We start from the raw sequence: 21,816 nt of genomic DNA, 5'->3' as shown, positions 1-21,816 counted from the left end.
TCATTTTTGTTTCTTCAGCACATATTTCTGTTTGAATCAACACTCAGCCAAATTCTGAGCTGAAATGTCCACTAAGGATCGGTGCCTTTGGCTGCTGTCTGTAAGCCTTGATTACATAAAGACTGTAAGTCACACCTATTCAATTGGTGGCCCATGGGCTGAATCCAGACCTTTAATGACCTAAATCTGGCCCTTTGACGATCTATAAAAATGACCTGGTACATTTCTAGGTTTATGGGTGTTTACATTGTTTATGAGCAGATAATTATTTTATTTGTAGGTTAATTAGCCCACATATTGGTGATCTCTGTTGTTAACCACAGAGACACTTATTATTTCAGAAAGTTTTAACTGTTGACTGGAGTCAAAACTGAGTGAAAAATAACACAACAATTTACAAGAAAGTCACAACTGCCCCTTCCTAAGTCCTGCCCCTTTTAGTTCTGTTCTCTAATAAAAATAAAGCAAATGTAAAATTGTAAAAATGTAAATGTAAAAGCAATATATAGGATATATAGGATCAAAACTCTAGCTAACTAGTTAACTTTGTAGATTAACTAAGTAGTTAGCTAGTATTTTGCTGCCATTAGCCAACTTAAGATGTGAATATACGTCACTTTTGCAGGTCCCCCAGCAATGTCTTCTAACTATCTTTAAAATCACATTTCCTTTCAACATAGACAAGCTTAGCACATAGCATAACAGGAGAGGAGAAAGTTGACTGAGGTAAGTTTGCTCAACTGTCACTGGAGCATTGAGTGAAAAGTGGTGGGAGTTAGGAAGGGTCAATTACCCCCAAGCCACATGGCCCAATGTGAGCACTTTGTTACTCTGTGTTGGCATGTTTTTAAAGCACTAGAATAGTGGCCTTATGCAAAAATAGAAGTAGATGTTTGCTTTAAATACCTTGCTTAAATTACTTGTTTCTTCATTATTACAATTGCTGCCAATAATTCTGATTTCTTGCATTAAACTGAATACAGCCTTGTCCTTATATTAGTGCAAATATTCTATCATTAGTTGGTGCGCATATATATGTTTCTTATATCAAACAATGACCAGTATATGTCAAGTAGGAAAATCTTACAACTGCCCCCAGTCCCCCCTTCTTTTTTTTCTAATCTGATCCCTCTAAAAATGGTAATTGAACAGGCCTACCTTAGGTATTACAGTAATGATAAGTACAGACTTGGTGTGATGTGCTGTTGTAGAAGGGCAGCGGGGTGAGGCAGGATCACACCTCAGACTATAAATGGCAGGTCTGTACCAGACTTGGGCAACACCCTACACAAATCAAAACACACTCACACTCATTCTTTTGTGCCAGAACGCCACAAGAAATCACAGCACTCAGTTAAAGCATATATACAGTAAAGGCTCCATCTAAAATGATCATTGTCAGGCTTTACATTGAAAATTACGCAGGCGCGTATCTGTAATGTATGTTGAGATAATTCTCCCTAGACGTGCAGTTTCCAGTGACAGGGAGCTGAATGAAAGTCATAAGTGCAAACATGGAGTTGTACTTGTCAGACCGGTGTTGCAGTGGGTGTGGACTCGCTGAGCGCGCATAAGAGACTGATGGGCTGGCAAAAAATTGCGCACTGTGTGGTCGGCTCAGAGGGAGACACAGATTGGATTTTTCCCTACACATAGCAGGACGAGCACACACGTTTTTATGGTGGAGATAAATCCTATCATATAGACAACACCACTCTGGAGGAGAAACGAGGACTTTAGCCTGGCGTACAGTGGTTTATTTTGAAAGGAATCATAATGGAGTCAAATGGCACAGCAGGGAATCATGGTGAGTTGGTGTGCGGTGACGCACGGATTTACTATTTAATTACTTCTACTATTACTTTATCCTCAGTATACGTGAGTTTATGCGTGAAATAATGAGAGCTTTATGTACAGGTCTGTTTCAATGAGTAGCCGAAAAGTTTTTAAAGGGGTAAATTAGACAAACGCACATAGCTGCGACTGATTTTTATTCATTTATTTGTGGTTTGGGTGCCGGATGGGCGTCAGACAAATACTTCCCAACATATAATGGTTGCTGTTGATACTTCCTTTATTTGGACAAAAAAATGTCCTCCACATATTGAGGGTGGGGGCAGTGGTTTTGTTTGATGATAAGTCTCTGTTGCCAGGACGAAATAATATGTCACACAGAAGGAGAATACCAAACACATTCAGGTGTCACTTCTAACTACTGACAGACAGACGGTGATGATGTGTGACTTGCAAATGACTTGCACATATTTTAAAGGATAAGTGCAGTAGGAGTTTTGCCATCATTTAAATGTCTCATGAATTTAAAACCAAAAAGGTTCAAACAGGTCAATTAAATCACGATTTCATTTCATACATATCCACCGTGGGGTGGCGCTATTTCACAGCTCACTGAGGAGTCAACAGCATGAAAACATTGACATTTTAGCCTACTAATTATATTTAGAAACAGATACAGTAGCCTGATGTTTGCTGCCAAATCCATATAAAAAAGACTTGTCAACAGCACATCAAGTCAATGCAATATACATTTAAAGTCATTATGAGTTTTATAATGCAGTGATGGAAACTACTCAAGTATTTAAGTACAGTTTTGATGTACTTGTACTTTACTTTTTCCTTTCCCTTTCATGCTACTCTATACTTCTAATCCACTACATGTCATATATATATATATATATTGTACTCTTTTACTTCACTACATTTAATTTAAAACTTTTGTTACTTATATTCCGATAATACAAATTCTAATCAACAAATAAATTATGATGTGTTATTCAAGATTGAGATACAAAAAGTACTTGAAATGAGCTCCATTTTCACCAGCTGCAACACTGAAGTGATGATAACAATAAATAATTGTTATTACAATGCAAGGGATGGTTGCAACAGTCTTATTCTTCCAATCAGAACCATGCTACAGTGATGATACTCACGCTGTGCATGCTGAGTTAGATCCAGTAGGAACCAGAGAGGCAGAGCACACATTCATCATCTTCTGCAGCATTTACTGAAAAATTAATTTAGAAATAATGAAAACTTATGTAGTCTGAAGCACTGTTTGGTGACTTGTAAGTGACATGGTTAGCATGTGTCTAGATATGACACTCAATGTACTGACATTTGATTTTTATTACTAAATAGATAAGTAATGTTATATTATTATTTTACAACTATGCATATTTTCAGAACACTAAGCTTATTGAGACAAAAAGCAAAGTTAACTGGTGACAGTTAATGTGTTGCAACTGTCCCCATGGGGACAACTGACTTCATATGTGATCATCTTTAAATTGTATGTGAAATTTGCAGACAGATGTAAGCTGCAATATATAAAGATTTGGTGCGTCTAGCCCCAGTAGTCTATGAGTGACTGAGAGAAATGCAAATAAGTGTTGCAACTGTCCCCCGTCTCCCCTATATTGTTCAGAGAAGGATCTTTTCTTTTACTTTTGGTGCTTTAAGTAAGCAATATTTCAGTGTTAATACTTTTACACTGACGTAGGTCGAGTAAAGTTTGAATGATTTTGCAGGATTTTATTTATTCATTGTAGTTTTGTTGTTTTCACTTAAGTAAAACACCTAAGTACTTCATCTACTACTGCTAATTCTTCCTTTAAAAGCAATGGGAAATCATGGAGTGAGACTCCTCATGAGATTGTCATTTTTCCAAAATTTCTGAGCCAATCAAAAGTGTCCCAGCCCACTCACATTAAGTTTTTTTGAACCTTTATATTATTGCTAGGGCTAAATTAAAATACAGACCTTTTCCAGCAGCTGTGGACAGTCAGTCACCGCTGTAGGGAATATAACAGAGCAGTAGATGAGTTTAGACCCGCCCCATGAGGGGGGAACTACGTGGTGCCTGCTCCTCCACCACACCGAGCACACTTAACACCGACTGGATATATTATTTTATTTTTTTTTAAACTTTTTTTAACAGTTGTTCCACAATGTCTTGTTTACACAAACGTCCGAAAAGGACCAAATCGCAGGAACTTGCTTTCCAGGAGCAGGTGAGAAAAGTAGCGCAGGAGAACGGAAAACGCCTAGGTAAGTCCCCCGGATAGGTGCAAATGTGCCTGAGTTTACGTGACTTACGCGCACACGCATTACTTTGCCAACAAAACACACACATGCACACGCGCACACACACTCATACACTTCATGTTTAGATTTAAGGTCTTAACCTTGTCGATATAAATCTGTGATCATATTTATCCTTGCAGAATAAGTGTGTAAGGTATGGTACATATAGGCACTATGTGTAGTGCGGTAAAGAGGTTTTCTGAAGTCTTCCTTATTGCCCGGGGCGATGCATTCTTTCTCCTGCCATGATGTCAAACTCGGGCGAGACAGAAGAAACTGACATGTCCTTTACTGTCTCTCAAAACAGGGACAAGCGCAGGAAGGCGTTTAAACCTACAAAACAACATATTAAAGGGAGGGGAAATCCTGCTGTCTCTCATTGTGTCCCATTTAAGTCATACTTTCATAATTTATTAGTCATTGGATAGCCCTCCAGGGCACAGCTGCAACGATTAGTCAGTTAATCGATTTGATTATTCAAAGAAAATATTCCCATAACTGATCAGACGTTTCAGTCATTGTCAAATGACAAACATGTTCTGGTTCCAGCTTCTGAAATGTGAGCATTTGCTGTTTTTCTTTGGCATTTGTGAGAGTAGTTGAAGAATCGTTGGGTTTTGGACTGCTGGTGGGACAAAACAAACAACGTGCCATGGAGCCACACATTTATGTTTATATGTCTGACCTATTTTATTAGTTTTCACAGTCAGAAAAGAAACTGTGTGTACAAATATACATATGTAGTTGCATTTAACATATTTTTTCAGTCAATGATACAATGATATGCTGTGATGTACAGCCCTACAAAAAGTATATGCATTTAACTTCCAACCCTCAAAAATCTATTCAGACGTCTACTTAAATGTAGTGTCTATTAGTACTGGAGTATGAGTAGGCATACAGCAGCTACTTGGCTATTCACACCTTCACACCCGACCCTCTTATTTTAGTTATAAAGGACAACAAATTCACTGTTGACAACAGATTGACATGGATCAGTGGTGTAAAGCTTTTCTGCAACAGATCAGAGTTTGAATCAAGGAGACTGAGATTTGACAGTAATGTGAAATTACTTGCCAGTAGTACCTGTTAGTTACAGTTTTTTAAATGATTATTTTCATCTTTCAGTTGCAGTTTGCTTACGTTTAGGCAACAACCCTACTTAGGTTTAGGAAAAGTTTGTTTCTGCCATGCAGTGCCAATATCACTCACATTGGCTGCTCCAACCAGGGTTCAAATAACATCTGCCTTCTTTAAATATAGTAACAACCTGTAGCACCATCTTGTTTGTTTTGCTCAACCTTTTCTTTTCTTTTACCTTTATTTAACCAGGCAAGTCATGGCGGCCTGGCGGCCTGGCCTTGAGGTAAAAGGGCAGGGACTAAAAGGGTATCTAAAGTCCATTTGGCATTCATAAATAGGAAATTAATAGCACCTGTCCCTGTGAAAAGTTTCCTCAAACCTCAGTTGTTTTCTTATTGGAGAAACAAAAAGCAGCCAAAGATAGAACAACATGTCCCACACAGGTTGTGTGTGAACCCTCATCATTATAAAAGTCCCTAGAGCAGTCGCTCCCTCTTATTTAACCTAAATTCTTGACACCTTCTTGCCCTAGCTTGCCTCTTAGGGTGTAGGCAGTATTAATGTGGGTTCAAGATCACTTCTCATCCAGCCGTTCATCTGAAACAGATTACTCTGCAAAAAAAAGTAAAGAAAACTCTCATAGACACCCTTCAAATATACTTTATGACTCATGTTTTATGATTCGGAGGAAGTGTGACAAATAAGAGATGTATTTATATCTGTTCTTTTTCCATAACATGAAGCAGGCGCCTCTTCTTCACGGTAAACTAGATTACAGGAAAAAGGGGATGACAAACAAGTAGAAGCTGAAGGAGTTTTAAGCTGGTTAACTGAGCAGAGGCGGTGGTGAAACTCCAGTCCTCCTCCCTGCGTGCAGAGGCCAGGATCTCATAAACAGCCTCTGTGAGTCTGTGGTGCGATTTGGGGAAAAAATGTCTGTAATGTTGTGGTCCTGCCCACGACCCTGACGGTCCCAGCTGAGTTGTAGTACATGCAGTCATCCTCAAATGGCTTGTTTTTTCACTGAGAAGACTTTAGTTAATACACATTTTACACAGCTATTACATTTAACAATGATTTTAAGCTTCTGTGATGGAAAAGGTTGCATGCAAAATAAGTCCCACCCCCTGAGAAAAAGCAACTTTATTTCACATCTGCACAGATGGGAAAAAAATAAACTAAACGTCGTCCTGCCAACATCTTCATGTCAGCTTGTTGTGGCTTATTCTTGTACATGAATTGTGAATCATTCTTTCAGCAGATGTCACACACCCTTCCCAGAAAGCCATAATCAGCAGATTACCTCACCTGAATGACAAGTCACCAGTATTGCTAAATGCTGTATGAAACACTGAACTGTACATTGTGACAAGATTACTGAACACATCTATCAACTGGCCATGCACAGATTACTATCATAACATTATTACTGACAAAATTAATGGTACAAAATAAAAGGTATGGAAAAATAAAAAGATTCTCTGCATTTAACTCTGCTGTGTGACACCCAGGGACCAACTCAGTACAATGTAGTATTTAGTCTAGTACTACTAGTCTGTAACAAGATTGCCTACCTGGTTGGTGTTTTTATACTTCTTTGTTTGCTTACTTATACATGACCGAGATTTATCATAACCCAGTAGGTTGGTAATAAGCTTACGAAAATTTCCCCCAAACTGTATAATTTCAAGACAAAGCCAAAATATGTGTGAATGTTTTACATTTATCTTACCAAATGGTCTCCAAAACAAGTATTTGCTCTAAATCTTGGGTGTAATTAGGGATCTAATTATATTCTTCAAGTAATTTTCTCTCCAAGTACACCAAACATGGTGTTGTCATCTAAATCTTCAAATAAATCCTCTTTCAGTGTTTTATCTCCCCCCTGCGAGTACAGTTAGCAAAAAAAGATGAGTTTAATTCAATGTAACACAAGTCAAAACTAAGACAATGCAGAAGATTAAGTGCCTTGAAACTTAAGATATGTTAAAAAGGGTTACTAAGTGGAGAAAGCATTATGGGATATGTATGTTCTGCATTTTTGGATTGATTTTGACGATTCTTTTAAAATATTTGACTTGTGAGTCACCAAACTTTATGGAAGTGCAACAATAACAAGGAAGTGGAAACCAGTGTATTGGGAATTTACTGACACATATCTTCCCGCAGTAACAATGCCATGATTTCCCTTCTTAGTGCATCTAATATTATAGGTCTTCCAAATGTATAAGACTTTTGAATGAGCTCTCTCCACCCTTCACATTCCTGCAGGTTTGGAGGGAGATGCAGATCTACAGTTCCTGCTCATCGGTGGAGAGCTGATTAAGATTCGCTCGAGCTCCTGGAAGAAGAGCCGCTTCTTCAAACTGCAGGAAGACTGCAGAACCTTTTGGCATGAGTCCCACAAAGCATTCAAGCGAAACCAGACCTGTGAGTGTCATCCTTCACATGTATGTTTGCATGCTTGAGGCACAAAATGGATAGTTTTATTTTTTTTAAAAAGTAATTTCATTGCGGCTAGTTCATCCCACTGTCTTTTTGACTTTACATTCTTCTGCTGTTTTTCTGTCAGCTCAGAGTTCTCAGATCTCAACAATAGCTTGTTGCTTTAGAGCGTACACACAAACACACCCTTCAAATCCCACTAGTGCTCTGGAAGTGAGAAGCGGTGGTGAAATGGAAACAGCTCACACAGATACTGCAGCCAGAGACAGACTGGAAAATACTAGTGTGAATCCTGACTGTCCATGTGTGTGATACAGAGATTATTCTCCTCTGATTTCTCGTTCAGCGATCCACTGTCAGGGTGCGATTTTATGTCCTCTGGGCCTCTGGTAGCTCTGATCTGACTCCCATCCCAGCAGCAGCTGTTGCCACCGGGTGTGATAACCTCTGGCCTGAGCCTGAGGCTTGAACAAACACTGAGAGACACAGCAGTGTGACTTATAGTCCCCATACAGACTCAGTAGACACACACACAGAGGTGATATATCGAGCGATGCGGTCGTGTGAACGGTCCTGTGTCACAGCTCTTTTTGAACATGATCAAACTTGCTTAGAGATGGTCTTCACGGGCATTTCCTTGTTTACGGAAGCAAGCCTCCACGTTTTATTGCTTTCCTGTGGGCTTTAGCAAGCCTCAATTACCAATCAGCTCCAGAACGCTTTGGCATAAGGTGACAGAGTGTAGGAGGACAGCACGTATTGTTTTTCATCACTCTGGAGATTCATGCGCTGCAATAGGTTTAGCTTTTTATCAGTTGGTTGTCCTGGTGTTTGTTTACACAGAACCATTGCATGTCTGTCTCTGTACCAGAAGAGGGATCTCTCCTCTGTTGCTCTTGTTGAGTTTTGCCTCAATGGATTCAAGCTGTTACAGGTGAACAGTAGTTTTTTACAGATTGGTAGACATCGGGCAACCCATTAAGTACTTTTGTCGTAGTCTATTATCTATATTTAAGTATTCAGTATCGTCCTGCCTGAAATTTGGCTTGGAGCCACACCAGCACTGTGTGCAGATTTTGAATTTAAAAAAAGAGAAAACATTATCCTAGTTTGTGTGCCGTGGACTTCTTTCCGTTTTCCCACAGTAATGAAAGAGGTTTCAGGTATTGTCTTTTTTACACTAGTATTTCATCGACAGTTAAAATTCTGGTATTGTGACAACTGTACTTGACACTGTTTAATCCAACAGTATTGAGATGTAGTACACGTAAATCATCCACACTGTGTAACTGTGTGAGAGAAGGGAACTCCACCCTGGATCGCTTATCATCAGTCCCCATGGACTGTAAAGCTCTCTTTTATTGGTCCGCCTTTTTTTTCCCACGCTCAGTGACTGTCATTTGCCTCGATAGCATTCACAGACACACACAGATACGCATGCAAGTACACACTGTCAGGGTCGTATGAGGTTGGTATCGGGGGCTTTGCATCCCTCTGTAAACATGACACACATATTTCATGAGACACTTCCCTCATATTACTGTTCAGTTTGCTATTTGTCTGTGAAACTACTAGTAGTGATAGTGGTAATCATGTTTGCAGGTTTATCAGATCAGAATTTGACTAAACAATGTAGTTTAACAGATAGGGTAAGTATGTGGTTATTGATTTGCATGCCAATTCATAAAGCATGTTTTGTTTATAATTTCTATTAATTTCCCACCTCAGGCCAACAAACCACGTGGGAAAAGTGTCTGTTTGTGCAGCACAATGTGGGACATGTTGCCATTGCTGAGAGGTAGTAATGACTACATAACTCTATGCTTTGACCTCTGGTTGATTCAGTATCACACAATAGACAATGCAAGTTACACAGAGGCAGGTGTAAACACATCTGTACTGTACTGCTATGGATGCTGTTTTTGTATGACAACTTGCTTCATGTTGCTTCATGGCTAACTGAGCTAACTAGCTCATGACAGCCACAGATAATAGCAGACAGCTGTCTGTTCATCAGGTAACTGTGAGCCAAATCACCTTGGTACTGTACTATGTTGTCAAACTGGCTTTATAACATTCAGTGACTTCTTTATAACAAGTCTATATGGTACCATTTTAGTTGAAGTCAAGGACATTATGCATGACTTTGTTACAAAAGCATTTGACAGTGTAATAAAACTTAATGACATGTTTATGCCCACTGCAAAATGAACCACTTTATTTGAGGTTAAGGAAAATATTCATGACACACTTGTGATGGTCTTGTGATGGCCAGTGTCCAAACCATAAATGTCATAATTGAGTGCATGACAACAGTCATAAACATTTAGAAAAACTCCTTTCTGTTCATGATAGGCATCGTGACATGATTACGGCAGTGTAATGACAGTGTAATGCACACCCAAATAAAGTCTTACCCTTCGTTCCCTGTTGGGCCTTGTGTTGGCAGCAAAGATGCTGACAAGTTAATCTGCACTCGACCCATGTGTTCACAGTTTGACTGACATCAAACAGCCCTGTGGTGACAGCTTTCCCTTTTTTTTCCGTCCCAGTCAATGTATAAAAGTCAGATTTTGGGAAAGTGTTTGTCCTGCAGTGGTTTGACTTGTGAAAACCAGAGCCAATCAAAATGTGGGCATCATCTCAATATGTGGGACACGGGACAAGAGATAAAAACACTGTGTAGTTGCACAGGGCACTTGGTCACCCTAGCTGAATATTAACCTAACCTAATGATAGACTGACATGACTAACTAACACTGGGAAACACCCTCTTCACTGCTAAATGTTGAGTTTTAGAAACAGCCGCATGAACTTTGTCTGAGCCGCCACAATAATCTCATTGTGTGAAATTTCATCTGGTATTTAAGCAATGCCAGCGTGACACGGATGACATGACTTGGACATTGTGGATCGGCTCTCCAGATGGGATTCTCTGAAAATGATCCAAATTCACAACCCTAAATTCCTTTACACAGAGCTCTGTTTTGCTGGGGATAATGTGCATGCACAGATTAAACAAACACTCCTCTTCTGGTGAGTGCCTCCAAGGTATTTTGTTCCATCCATTCTCCAGCAGTCAGCTGAGTTTACACCACCAAGCCTTGGGTGTGTTTCACCACGCCGCCCCCTCACTGTTGTGTTCTTCTCTTCAAGCAGTCTGACCTTTAGATTCATCCTGCCCTTAGATAGTCTCAGATTCTTACAGGAACAATGGCCGCTCTTCATCGGACTCTCCAACTCTGGGATGTAAAGGGTAGAAACACTGTGATTGTAACCCAGCTACAACATATGGCCTCTTAGCTAAGCCTATGGTCTTTGCTGTTTTGTTACCAGGGCGGTTGTTGCCATTTAGCGTGATTACATCATCTCTTCTGTACATTAAGCTGCTCGACAACAGAGCTGGCCTCCGATGTATGGATGGCTGTATGCTGCGTGTGCAGAGACTTTCTGTATGGATGTCTGATACAACATATTTTCAGTCCTAGAAATGACAATCATAGTATTTCATGTGTGCATGTATTGCCTGTGTGCGCCAGTGTGTGAGTCAAGGAGATCAAGGGAGGCCCGATTGCATCAAACTGTCGTTAAGTACAGTAATCAAATCTCAATGGAATGTGTTTTGGTTGTTCAGTGGCGACCAACAAAATGTCTGACAGACATTAGACAGTCTCAGAGGGATTTAAACTAAAACTGTTTGGTTGAAAAAGCTCAGTTGAGCTTTTGGTAAACAACATTGAGGACCTACTGTTGTTATGTAGCTGTGTGTTGGATATTTGGTATGAAAGAATTCAAATTCGCCATATTTCACCACAAACCAGAGGCCTTATTAACCTACAGAAACTTCCAAAGTCTTAGGAAGATGTGTAGGATTGTTGGTATTTTAATAACATGTTTCCTAACTTCATTTAGGACAAAAAAATCCCATCTTATCTTGTGACAGGAATTTAGTTGTTACAGAATTATCCTAACTGAAGAATATCCTACGCTGGGATGGCATACATCCATCCCAAACTACAAAAAAATGGTTGCACCACATGAAACATAATGATTGAAAGACAGTTCACACTTTATGATGACTCTTTAAATTTACTGGACCATGTGCTATTGGGTTTATAATGACAATTAATTTGATCAATTTGATTCATGTCTGTACACTGGGCCAATAATTGGGATGGAAACTCCCCAAAAAGGGGAGGTTTCCTCCACAGATAAGATTAATGCCTCCGACTCATTGAAACTGAAATTGAATGCCTGTCTTTTCTTGTCCATTATATCAAGCTGGCTCGCCAGTGACGAGTCTCGTGAAAAGTGAAGTTGTTGTTAAACATACAGGCAGTCTTGTGTATATTCTAAACACAAATAATACAGCCATGATAAAGATTAGTGCCGACTGAAGAATTGAATTTACAGCTCTAGTTAGGATTTATTAAGTGAAGATAAGAGAAGAGGTTTGAAATAGAAGAGGACATAGCCATGAGTTTAGTAACTGCTGTTGTTATGGGGCCCTTGATCTCCAGAAGCTGTTCTCCATTTATGGAGATAATGGATCAAATGACTACATGTAATGTAATGTGAAGGGGGTCATTCATGGTGACAAACACTCTTCTTTCAACTGAACATTTGAACATTTTTCAGCTCCTCGTTTTGGTTTTACAGGCCACAATTTCACTGTTTTGCTTCATTCTCACTGCTCCTATCAGTCTTATCTCCAATAACAGGCAGCTGTTAAAGTCAGCAAGCTCTGATAAACCCACTGTACGCTGCCCAGCACCAAACAGCAGACAGACAAAGTTAACGAGCTAACGCAGCAAACTAAGTGGTGCATTTAGAGGTAAACACCAAGATATTTCCCTCAGGACTAAAACAGAGTTAGAATCAGAGTGAATATTGGTCTTACATTAATCAGATAGCAAGAAATACAATTTCAAATGAATGCTAATGTTGATGCATGTCTGCTGGATGTGAAATATGCACCACCACAACAACTTTATAAGGTGCTATTATCCCAAAAAAACAGATGTTACTTACTGTTTTAAGATAAACCTCTTTGGGGTCATTCATAGAAGCTTAGATGGCACCATTTTTTTGCTGAACAGTTGCGGTATGTTTTTATCTGTTGTTTTGTGCCTTGTGAGTGAAGGCCACAGAAGTGACCTACCACACAGACACAAAAGTCTTCCGGCAGATAAGATACATACACACTTTCTGGCACTTTGTTCTGTTGTGCCCATCAGGACAAAAAGTCTGCAGCTCAAAGATACTGACTTATCTCAGGAAGGATTATCAAGTTTTGCTTCAAGGGGCCAACTGGCGCTGCTAACTACTTCATGATTGTGCCCAAATATCACACTCAAAACTATAAATAGCTCCAATAAAACCATTAATAGTAGTTAACAATTTGCAAAAACAATTTTCAGTGTAGAATTTCTGCAGTAGATGTTTCTCGTATGATTAAAGGCTGAATTACAAGAAAAATATTTAATTTTCATGACATTTTGGGCTGTGTTTTTGTGGTGTAATCTAATATAATATTAAACATATATTAAAAACTTGATTTGATTTTGTTCGTTGTCCAGACTGGGAGTCTCCATCATTGACTTATTATCTTGTGAAACTTTAAAATAGAGACTTTAAATTCTAAGGGGATGTTGCTTGTCGGACTCAATTTAACTAAATGATTTGAGTGTTGTCTTTGGCAATTACAGCATGTTGAAGTGCTGTTTAGACTTGCTCGGGCTTCTCTTTGAGTGTAGTCTGTTGAGAGCTTTCATTTGCAAACTCCAGTTATTACCAACTCTGCTAACAAGCCCTTTCCCCTCTCCAAACAGTCTCCATTGATGACATTGATTCAGTGCGCAAGGGCCGCCAGTCTGAGGGGCTCAATAAACACACCGAGCCCACTGTTGAAGAGCAGTGCTTCTCCATCATCTTCAAGGGCCGCAAGAAAAACCTCGACCTGATGGCAGCCAGCCCAGGGGAGGCGAAACAGTGGGTCAGCGGCCTCGAGAAGATCATCAGCAACATGCGTAACCTCAGCCGCCAGCAGAAGAGTGAGCAGTATCCTCGACAAAGTCTGTAACTGGGAAACTTAACATGTTTTCTGTTGAACTCTTGCTAAGTGCTTTTTGAAGACCCACATTCACTGTTTGTATTAGTTCAAACGCGTGGCAAATCCGAAAGAGTGCTTTAGTTGAGTTGTGTACTCAGACAAAGTTTAAATCCTTACATCTAAATGCCAGCTGGATCATCAACTGCATGCGGAAAGCAGACAAGAATGAGGACAACAAGATGACCCTGAAGGAGCTGAAGCACTTCTTGCGACAGATCAACATTGAAGTGGACGACACTTATGCAGAGGACATTTTCAAGGTGAGTCTCTCAAAAAAAATCATGAACTACGGTATCCAGCATATCAGCATTTTAAGATCAGTGTATCATCCGTAAAACGTATAGTTCATCAAGCTTTAAGACGTAGTATGTCTGGTTAAACGATCGTCTCATGTCTCATGTTGCATAGAAATGTGACAAGTCCAACTCAGGCTCCTTGGAGGGCTCAGAGATCAAGCACTTCTATGACTTCCTGACGCACAGGGAGGAGATAGATGTGATTTATGGGAAGTACGCTCAAACAGAGGGTCAGATGAGCGCCAGAGACCTGCTGAACTTCCTGTTGAATGAGCAGAGGGAGGAGGCGTCCACGGAGGATGCTGTCAAGCTGATCGAAAAATATGAGGTGGATGGGACAGGTAAAGTTAACTCAGACAGAATCATTTGTCTTATGTGTTGTTGTACAACACTGAAAGACACATGGTTTGCTAACAGGTGTGCACACCTATCATTTGAATATATTATTAGTGTCTTGACTTTATTCTGTGGCTCACATTCCACATATTGTGTCATATTCAACATATTGATATGTCCTCTGTCCACAGCAAAGCAGAAGAAGCACATGACCAAAGATGGTTTCCTGATGTACCTGCACCAGGAAGAGGGCTCCATCCTCAACCCGGCTCATAAAGATGTGTACCAGGACATGACCCAGCCCCTCAACCATTACTACATCTCCTCCTCACACAACACATACCTGATGGAGGACCAGCTCAAAGGACCCAGCAGCACAGAAGCCTACATAAAGTAACTGCTTTACTACTTTACAACGTAACATTAACTGGAGAAAACTGTAGTTAAAGTCCACGTATGCAAAAAAAAATACATAGACAGAGGGATTGATAGCGAATGGAATGACAGTTTTGCAGGTTTTCATGAAGGGTTTCTTACCTCGCAGGGCACTGATGAAGAGCTGTCGCTGTGTGGAACTGGACTGTTGGGACGGGGATAACGGCGAGCCTGTTATCTACCACGGCTACACGCTCACATCCCAAATACTCTTCAGAGACGTCATCAAAGCCATCAAAGACTATGCCTTCAAAGTATGTGAGATGATGTCTTACCTGTAGGACAGGAGGTATCATTTAATTTCCTTTCTTGTTGTTCACGTTTCCTTTGTTTTTCCCAGACATCTGAGTACCCGGTGATCCTGTCCCTGGAGAACCACTGCTCCATTGACCAACAGAAGCTCATGGCCCATTACATGATCTCCATCCTGGGCGATGCTTTGGTCACAAAGCCTCTGGGTGACACCATGCCCGCCGACTTCCCCTCACCTGAGGTGTGTGGTCTTTAACTTCAGCTCTATTATGTGACACTCAGACTTTCGAGCCTTGCTGCAAATGCTAAAAGAAACACCAAAGGAAGATCACACCTAAAAAATTCCAAGTTAATGAACCACTCCACCGGATTTTGTCACTTTCCGAATAAGCCACTACCACATACATAACAGCATTTAAATTTATTTTAAATTTAATTTTAAAGTTAGAATGAAATTTTATCTAGTTTTGGAGTAAAAACTAAACTAAAGTGAGGTTTAAATTTAATCTTTCTTAATTTTAAGATAGTTTAAAAGTTTGGTGCAACATAATTTTAAGTTAAACTGTGATTTAATCAGGTGTAAAAGTGAATCCATGTTGGTGCAACCCAGCCTTAATGTCTCACTTTACTCCTTACGTCTTCCTAACATCCCCCTTATCATCCCTCCTTTAAAGCTCATACCATCTTTGATATTAAGGACATCTGTGACTCCCAGATGAACTGAAAAATGTCTCATTATTTGAGAGACACACAATGAGGGGAAACATTAAATCATCTTTCAGTCACATTCCCGAGCCCTTGTGGGCAGCCCTCTTCAGATGTAGCACCCATGGGATGAATGCCTGTGGCATTGTCAGCCTCAAATGAAATTCTAATTACGCATTACACAACATTTTCCTCTCTGTCATTGGCTGTTCAGAGGGCGTGACTGGCAGACTGCTGTTGAAAAATATGAATATGATTCCCTGTGTTAAGCAATTACGTGTCACAGTACTGCACAGTCTATATCCTGACTTTTATGCCTATTAAATGCATAACAACACATCAAAAAATGTTCTGTCTGTCTGTGTGCAGGAGCTGAAGGGCAAGTTCCTCATCAAGGGAAAGCGACTGAACAAACTGGATGCTGTCTTCAACAATAACAACACTGTGGAGGAAGACACCGTGTCTGAGGAGGATGAGGCTGCAGATTGCAAAGAGAATGGCCAAAAAGCCAAACCAAAGGTGTGTCAAGTGCTTATTACTAATTTCTAATAGATCTCATTCTCGAGAAGTGGGACAAAACCATATTTACAGGGGGTTCTATTTTTACACGTGAATTATGCTGGGAAAATATAATTTAAAAGATCAAACTCTTGGCTAGTTAACCTTTTAACTGGCCATCGTCCAAGTGATTAAACTTTTTATTATATATCTAACTAATATCTGACAAAGTTGATGAATTGACAAAATGTCAATTTTTTCACAGAACAGTCAAAGTGAGTATTCTTATTTAGCTTTGAATTATAAACGCTACAGAGTTGACATGCTGTTTGAGACACATCTGATAGCAAATTATTTAATGAATTTGTTGTAAAATAGAAATCTTTCAAGCTCTTGAAAAGCGTTATACATTTTTTTAAACCAGGAAGTGAGACAGGGGCCCTGAGGATATAGCCAACCTTTTTTTATACCTGATTAAATGGGTTACATACATTATGACAAAACTTTAAAGGCAAAATGGGCAAAATACATATTTTGTACAAATACGGCCTTTAAATGAGTGGAACCAAACTGATCCTATAACCCATTTTCTTTTAGAAATCAAAAATCACACTCGCCAAACAGCTCTCAGACCTCGTCATCTACTGCAAGAGTGTCCATTTCAGTGGTTTTGAACACGCCAAGGACAACCAGGCTTTCTATGAGATGTCGTCCTTCAAGGAGAGTAAAGCTTTCAACCTGGCTGAGACTTCAGGTAAACACCACAGCTTTCTAACTTTACTGACAAACGTACTGATCGTTTCTCACGAGCAGACTTATGAAAAAAGTGTGTTAAAGCGCTGATGTTTTAATTTGTTCCCATAGCTACTGCCTACATCCATCACAACATGGACAAACTCAGTCGGATCTACCCAGCCGGCTCCAGAACGAACTCCTCCAACTATAACCCGGTGCCCATGTGGAACGTTGGCTGCCAGATCGGTACACAGAAATCCAGCCATTATTCTATGTTAGTATGTGACATTAGGAGTAAATGTTTCACTCTCTTCTCTTTCTGATTTGGTTTTTAGTGGCGTTAAACTTCCAGACTCCCTCCAAGGAGATGCACATAAACCAGGGTCGGTTTCTGCCAAACGGTGTCTGTGGCTACATCTTGAAACCAGAATATCAGAGAAGCCTGTCCTCTCAGTTTGACCCCAACACGCTAACCAAAGGGCCCTGGCTAAAGAGGAAGACCTTCCATATCATGGTGAGATTTTTTTTAAGTCAGTTGAGGTCAGATTTAAAAGGAGGACTTAGATTTAAAGGCATCCTGTGCAGTTTTATTTCAAAGAGAGAAACTTAATAGCGGCAGTTCTTCTAAAAAATGTCACCTGCATGAAAGGTTCTGCAAACACAATGGGAAATTCTTTGTTAACAGAATGTGAGCGTTCTCTAAAAGTCCAACCCTGCTACATCGTGAGCACCTGGGAATGTTACATGGTGGCATCCTTAACACCGTAAAATGTTCTGGGAATGTGCAATTTCTTTCTGTGGTTCCGTGTCACCATAAAAGAATGAAGACAGAACCTGGATCTAAAGTCATGTACAGAACAGACTGCATACCAGCTCAGATGCAGTCCCGAGTGAAATGTCCTCATGTGACGAACAGAGAACCGTATAGGAATGTTCTTCATAACGTCTCAGATGTCCTCTCTGTAATGTTACAATGTGACCATAAAATAACCCAAATGGAACATCCTCCTTAAGTCATTATATTATAATCAAAATAGGACATTTTACGAACATCCCCAATGTTCTGTAAAGCAAAATCACCTTTAGAAAACTTTTAGAGAATGTTACCCCCCCAGTGCTTCACATCCTGTGTGAGGATTTGGTTTTGTTCTTTGTGCATATTTGTATTGTTAATTTTTGCGTGTTTGTGTTTCGTATCTCAATATAAAAGGTGATCTCAGCTCAGCAGCTACCTAAAATCAACAAGGACAAACACACATCCATTGTTGACCCTCTGGTGAGAGTGGAGGTCTACGGCGTCCCGGCAGACAACGCCAGCAAAGAGACGCACCACATCGACAACAATGGTGAGCATATACACATACACATAAATCTGGTTATGCGGTTGCCTAATCTAAATTGTTTTCCCTCCTGTGTTCATGACTTTGTTTTGTGTTAAATTTAAAAAAAGATTTTGCCAAAGTTTCTTGAATTTTTCACCTTTTTGTCAGGATCGCTAATTTTTTGAAGTGTTTGTTATTGTAATGATCATTTTGGCCACTAGAGGCGGTTTCTACATAGGACTTAAAGCGTTTATGTTTTTTTCCAGGTGAGTTTTAACAGTGGTGCACTTTGGCCTCTTGTGGCCAAAATAAGTATTACAATAACAAACCCAAAATGATCTTGGAAAAAAAAAGATTGCCAAAACTGATTTTTTTTTTTACAGATAAAAAAAAATAGAAAAACAATCCTGGCAAAAAAAAAAAAAAAAAATCACCTGCTCTTATGTCATAAACACATAACAGAAAACAATTTAGATTATCACATTTTTTTTCTCACTTTCATCTGTACAAATGTCCCACACTTTGACAGAAAATAAAACTATATATTCTGTACATCGGTGAGTTTCACCAGCTGGGCAATAATCCCTCCCTGCAGGGTTTAACCCGATGTGGAATGAGAGATTCCAGTTTGACATCCATGTCCCAGAGCTGGCCGTGGTGCGATTTGTGGTGGAGGACTATGACTCAACATCCCAGAATGATCTCATCGGGCAGTACTGTCTACCAGTCACCAGTGTACAGAACGGTAAGAAAGCCGAGCTCAAACAGCGTGAAGCACAGACTTTGGAAAAGCAATACGATGAGATGTTTTCTGAAATTAGTTTTCAAACAGTCCAGCTTCACTCTGCATGTGTTCAAAGACAAAACAGTAACAGAGTACCAAGAATCGTGGTGAAGGGCAAATGTAAAATACCACGTCGCAGAGCGAAATTTTGACAGTCAGCTTTTTCCATAGAGGGCTGTTGACTCTGGAAGACGTTACCAACTGAAATCAAATTATTCCCAGATGTGAAATCTTTTAAAACAGTGACGTAGTGCTGGCTGAAAGCAAACCTATTCTCAGCCTTATAATACTCTACGTTACTCAGGTGTATTGGTGTATGGTGTATGTTTATTGGCAGCGTTGTGTAAGTTCATACTTCACAAGAGTTTAATTCACAGAGATTAAAATGAACTAGTTCCTGTTCATAGTTAGAATTTAGAATTTTGAACTAACTTCCCAAATATTAACTAGTTCACATTCATTTCTTTTGTGGAGTTTTTTCCGGAGTGTATTGTGGTTTTATGATACTTGACGCTGCATTCAGCATTTTAATTACACTGTATTCATAAAAGCCCAACTGGGGACAAGAGTCTGTTTTTGAACTATGTTAAATAGCTGCTGTCTCTATCAAATTAAAATCAAACTAAAAATAATGTTAGCAAAAATTTTGTCAGGATATTGAACTAAGAGCTGAGTGAACTAAGATTGAAATATTGAGGTTTTTGAGTCCTATAGCGTACAAACATAACACACAAAGAATTATGCAGCTGTTAATACAGGATATCCAGCGCTCTCTGGTTTTAATATTCAATTACAACTTTGGATTGACATGTAAACATAGTCTTCAAAATGCATTTAACAGCACAGTGTCTCATTTCAGAATAAAAATGTGCCCCCCCGGTTTAGTTGCTTCCCTCATGTACAACGCCTCTAAATTTTCCCTTGACAACTTTATGTGAATCATATGACTTCAGTTTTGCACTCAGTGTGTTGCCACATAATGTATGAAGTGGTTTTGACCCTGAGGTGCTGACAAAGCTAAAACTCGCTTCCTTTTGTGCAGGATATCGCCACGTCCCGCTGCTCACCAAGAGAGGAGACGTCATCTGCTCCGCCGGACTGTTTGTGCATCTGATGCTCATCGACGCCCAGTAGGCTCGTGTTCGGGAAAACCCTCGTCAAACCAGCAGCAGCATTTTTCTTTTTGAAAACTCTTAAGGAATATGTCCAGTTTCAAAGCTAAATAATATAACTGATCAAATATTTCAAACTATTTTTCAAGGAAAAAAAGGTTTGTCATCTTCTCCGCAGCTGCTGGCTCATCATTGTCTGTGTAACACTTTCCTGTCATTGTGTAATTTTAACTTTTGTTTTTTTTTTTTTATGTCTGGTGGAGAGCTCCTGTACGGTAACAAAACAAGTGTAAATGAAAATGTGAATGAATGAAGACAGTCATTAAACTGTATGTGCCATATCAGGAGAAGTACAGTAATTGGAAGAGCAACTGAACTCCAGCTGAGTATAAAGAGAGCTGGAGTCACGGCCCGACCAGTGGATCACTTTGGAAATAATATGAACTGTAGTCAGTGGCAGGAGACAAATTACTTTTTTATTGTGTTTGAATTGTGCCACAAATCACACATAGGATGTTGATCAGTTTAAAAGATAATTTGTCAAGTCAAAAAAGTCACAGTTTGTTGTAAAAGTATTAGACATTAATGACATTAAGTTGCGTAAGTGACGTCATGACTTTCTCCCTCCAAAAGTTTACGTTAGCTGCTAAAACTAAGAAGTCTGTGTGTTTTTGTACCAGGATGTAGTCATACCACAGTGGGTCTTGTGTAAAACACGTACAACGCTAGTGTTGTTGACGTATATTGTGTGAGACAAGAATTAAAACTAAACTATGACAAACTGAGATGTTTTGACTTGTAAAATTATCTTTCTTTGACAAACATATGTGTAATTCATGGCAAAACTCAAACAAGGTTAAAAAACTTATTTGTCTCTCACCATACATCATTTTTTTTCTGAAAGCAGGTACCATGGGATGCAACTTTGTTTCTCTGTTGACTGTGTAATTTTTGAATAGTATTTTAATTTTTACAGATTTCTTCAGGCTCTATATTTCCCTTCAGGGTCATACAAGTCATGCTCATACTCATGGAAGCAGTGTGTTTATTAAGCAACACAACAAGCATTAAACTGTGTTTTATGACTCTTTTGACTAGAACAAGCCTTTATTTCTCAGTACTGATGTCTTAATGATGTCTGTAGCAACAGTATGATATCAAAAGGCAAATACATCGAGCCACATGTGTGTGTCTGTGTGCATGAATCCTGCAGAGACAACTCCTCCACAATGTTTGTTAATGTCTTTTTTTCATTTATTTTAAACAGGTTTAAAAAGCCTTTTAACTTCCTTTTTCACTATTGGTATGATGAGGATATCAACACATTAACTGTATCATATATGAATCTATTCTAAACATATTGAACTGTCACTTTATCAAGTTTTCAGTGTCAAACAAATCCTGATATTTTATTTTATTTTTCATCATCTGTTGTACTAGAGCAGTTTTTCTGACAAACTCATGACCTCTCAGTATGTCTTGTCACTTATCTCCATTTGCACTAGCTGTCAAATAAAACAAGCAGAGTCCCTTATTGAAGGTTTTGTCTGTTTATTCATAATTCATAAGGTCAGAAGTGATTCAGTCATGGCAAATG

General features: G+C 39.3%; 1 protein-coding gene across 2 annotated transcripts; it reads left to right on the top strand.

The window, feature by feature from the left end:
• Window positions 1–1,593: 1,593 nt before the first annotated feature.
• Window positions 1,594–20,790, top strand: plcd1a (phospholipase C, delta 1a). 2 transcript variants are annotated; one of them, XM_084747065.1, is made up of 15 exons: window positions 1,594–1,807; window positions 7,459–7,617; window positions 13,464–13,692; window positions 13,875–14,004; window positions 14,153–14,381; window positions 14,568–14,769; window positions 14,921–15,065; window positions 15,152–15,304; window positions 16,138–16,287; window positions 16,864–17,020; window positions 17,131–17,247; window positions 17,337–17,515; window positions 18,212–18,347; window positions 18,919–19,068; window positions 20,150–20,790. In XM_084747065.1, exons 1-15 carry the CDS (start codon window positions 1,777–1,779, stop codon window positions 20,239–20,241), a joined length of 2,259 nt encoding a protein of 752 aa, XP_084603191.1. In that variant the 5' UTR covers window positions 1,594–1,776; the 3' UTR covers window positions 20,242–20,790. The 2 variants fall into 2 exon arrangements, with proteins under 2 accessions (XP_084603191.1, XP_084603190.1); XM_084747064.1 differs by lacking the exon at window positions 1,594–1,807 and adding an exon at window positions 3,825–4,068.
• Window positions 20,791–21,816: the final 1,026 nt, after the last annotated feature.

Source organism: Lutjanus erythropterus, chromosome 21 (assembly GCF_056507025.1).
Source record: "Lutjanus erythropterus isolate fLutEry1 chromosome 21, fLutEry1.hap2, whole genome shotgun sequence".
NCBI classification, from domain to species: domain Eukaryota; kingdom Metazoa; phylum Chordata; class Actinopteri; order Lutjaniformes; family Lutjanidae; genus Lutjanus; species Lutjanus erythropterus.
The sequence above is the reverse complement of the archived record's forward strand: the minus strand, read 5'-3'. Positions and strand labels throughout refer to the sequence as shown.

Bases quoted from the DNA above. Each gene is read 5' to 3' on its own strand.
- plcd1a (XM_084747064.1), top strand. From the start codon at position 3,969: ATGTCTTGTTTACACAAACGTCCGAAAAGGACCAAATCGCAGGAACTT. The intron at 14,005-14,152 runs GTGAGTCTCTCA...CATGTTGCATAG, and splicing joins ATGCAGAGGACATTTTCAAG to AAATGTGACAAGTCCAACTC. The intron at 15,066-15,151 runs GTATGTGAGATG...TGTTTTTCCCAG, and splicing joins TCAAAGACTATGCCTTCAAA to ACATCTGAGTACCCGGTGAT.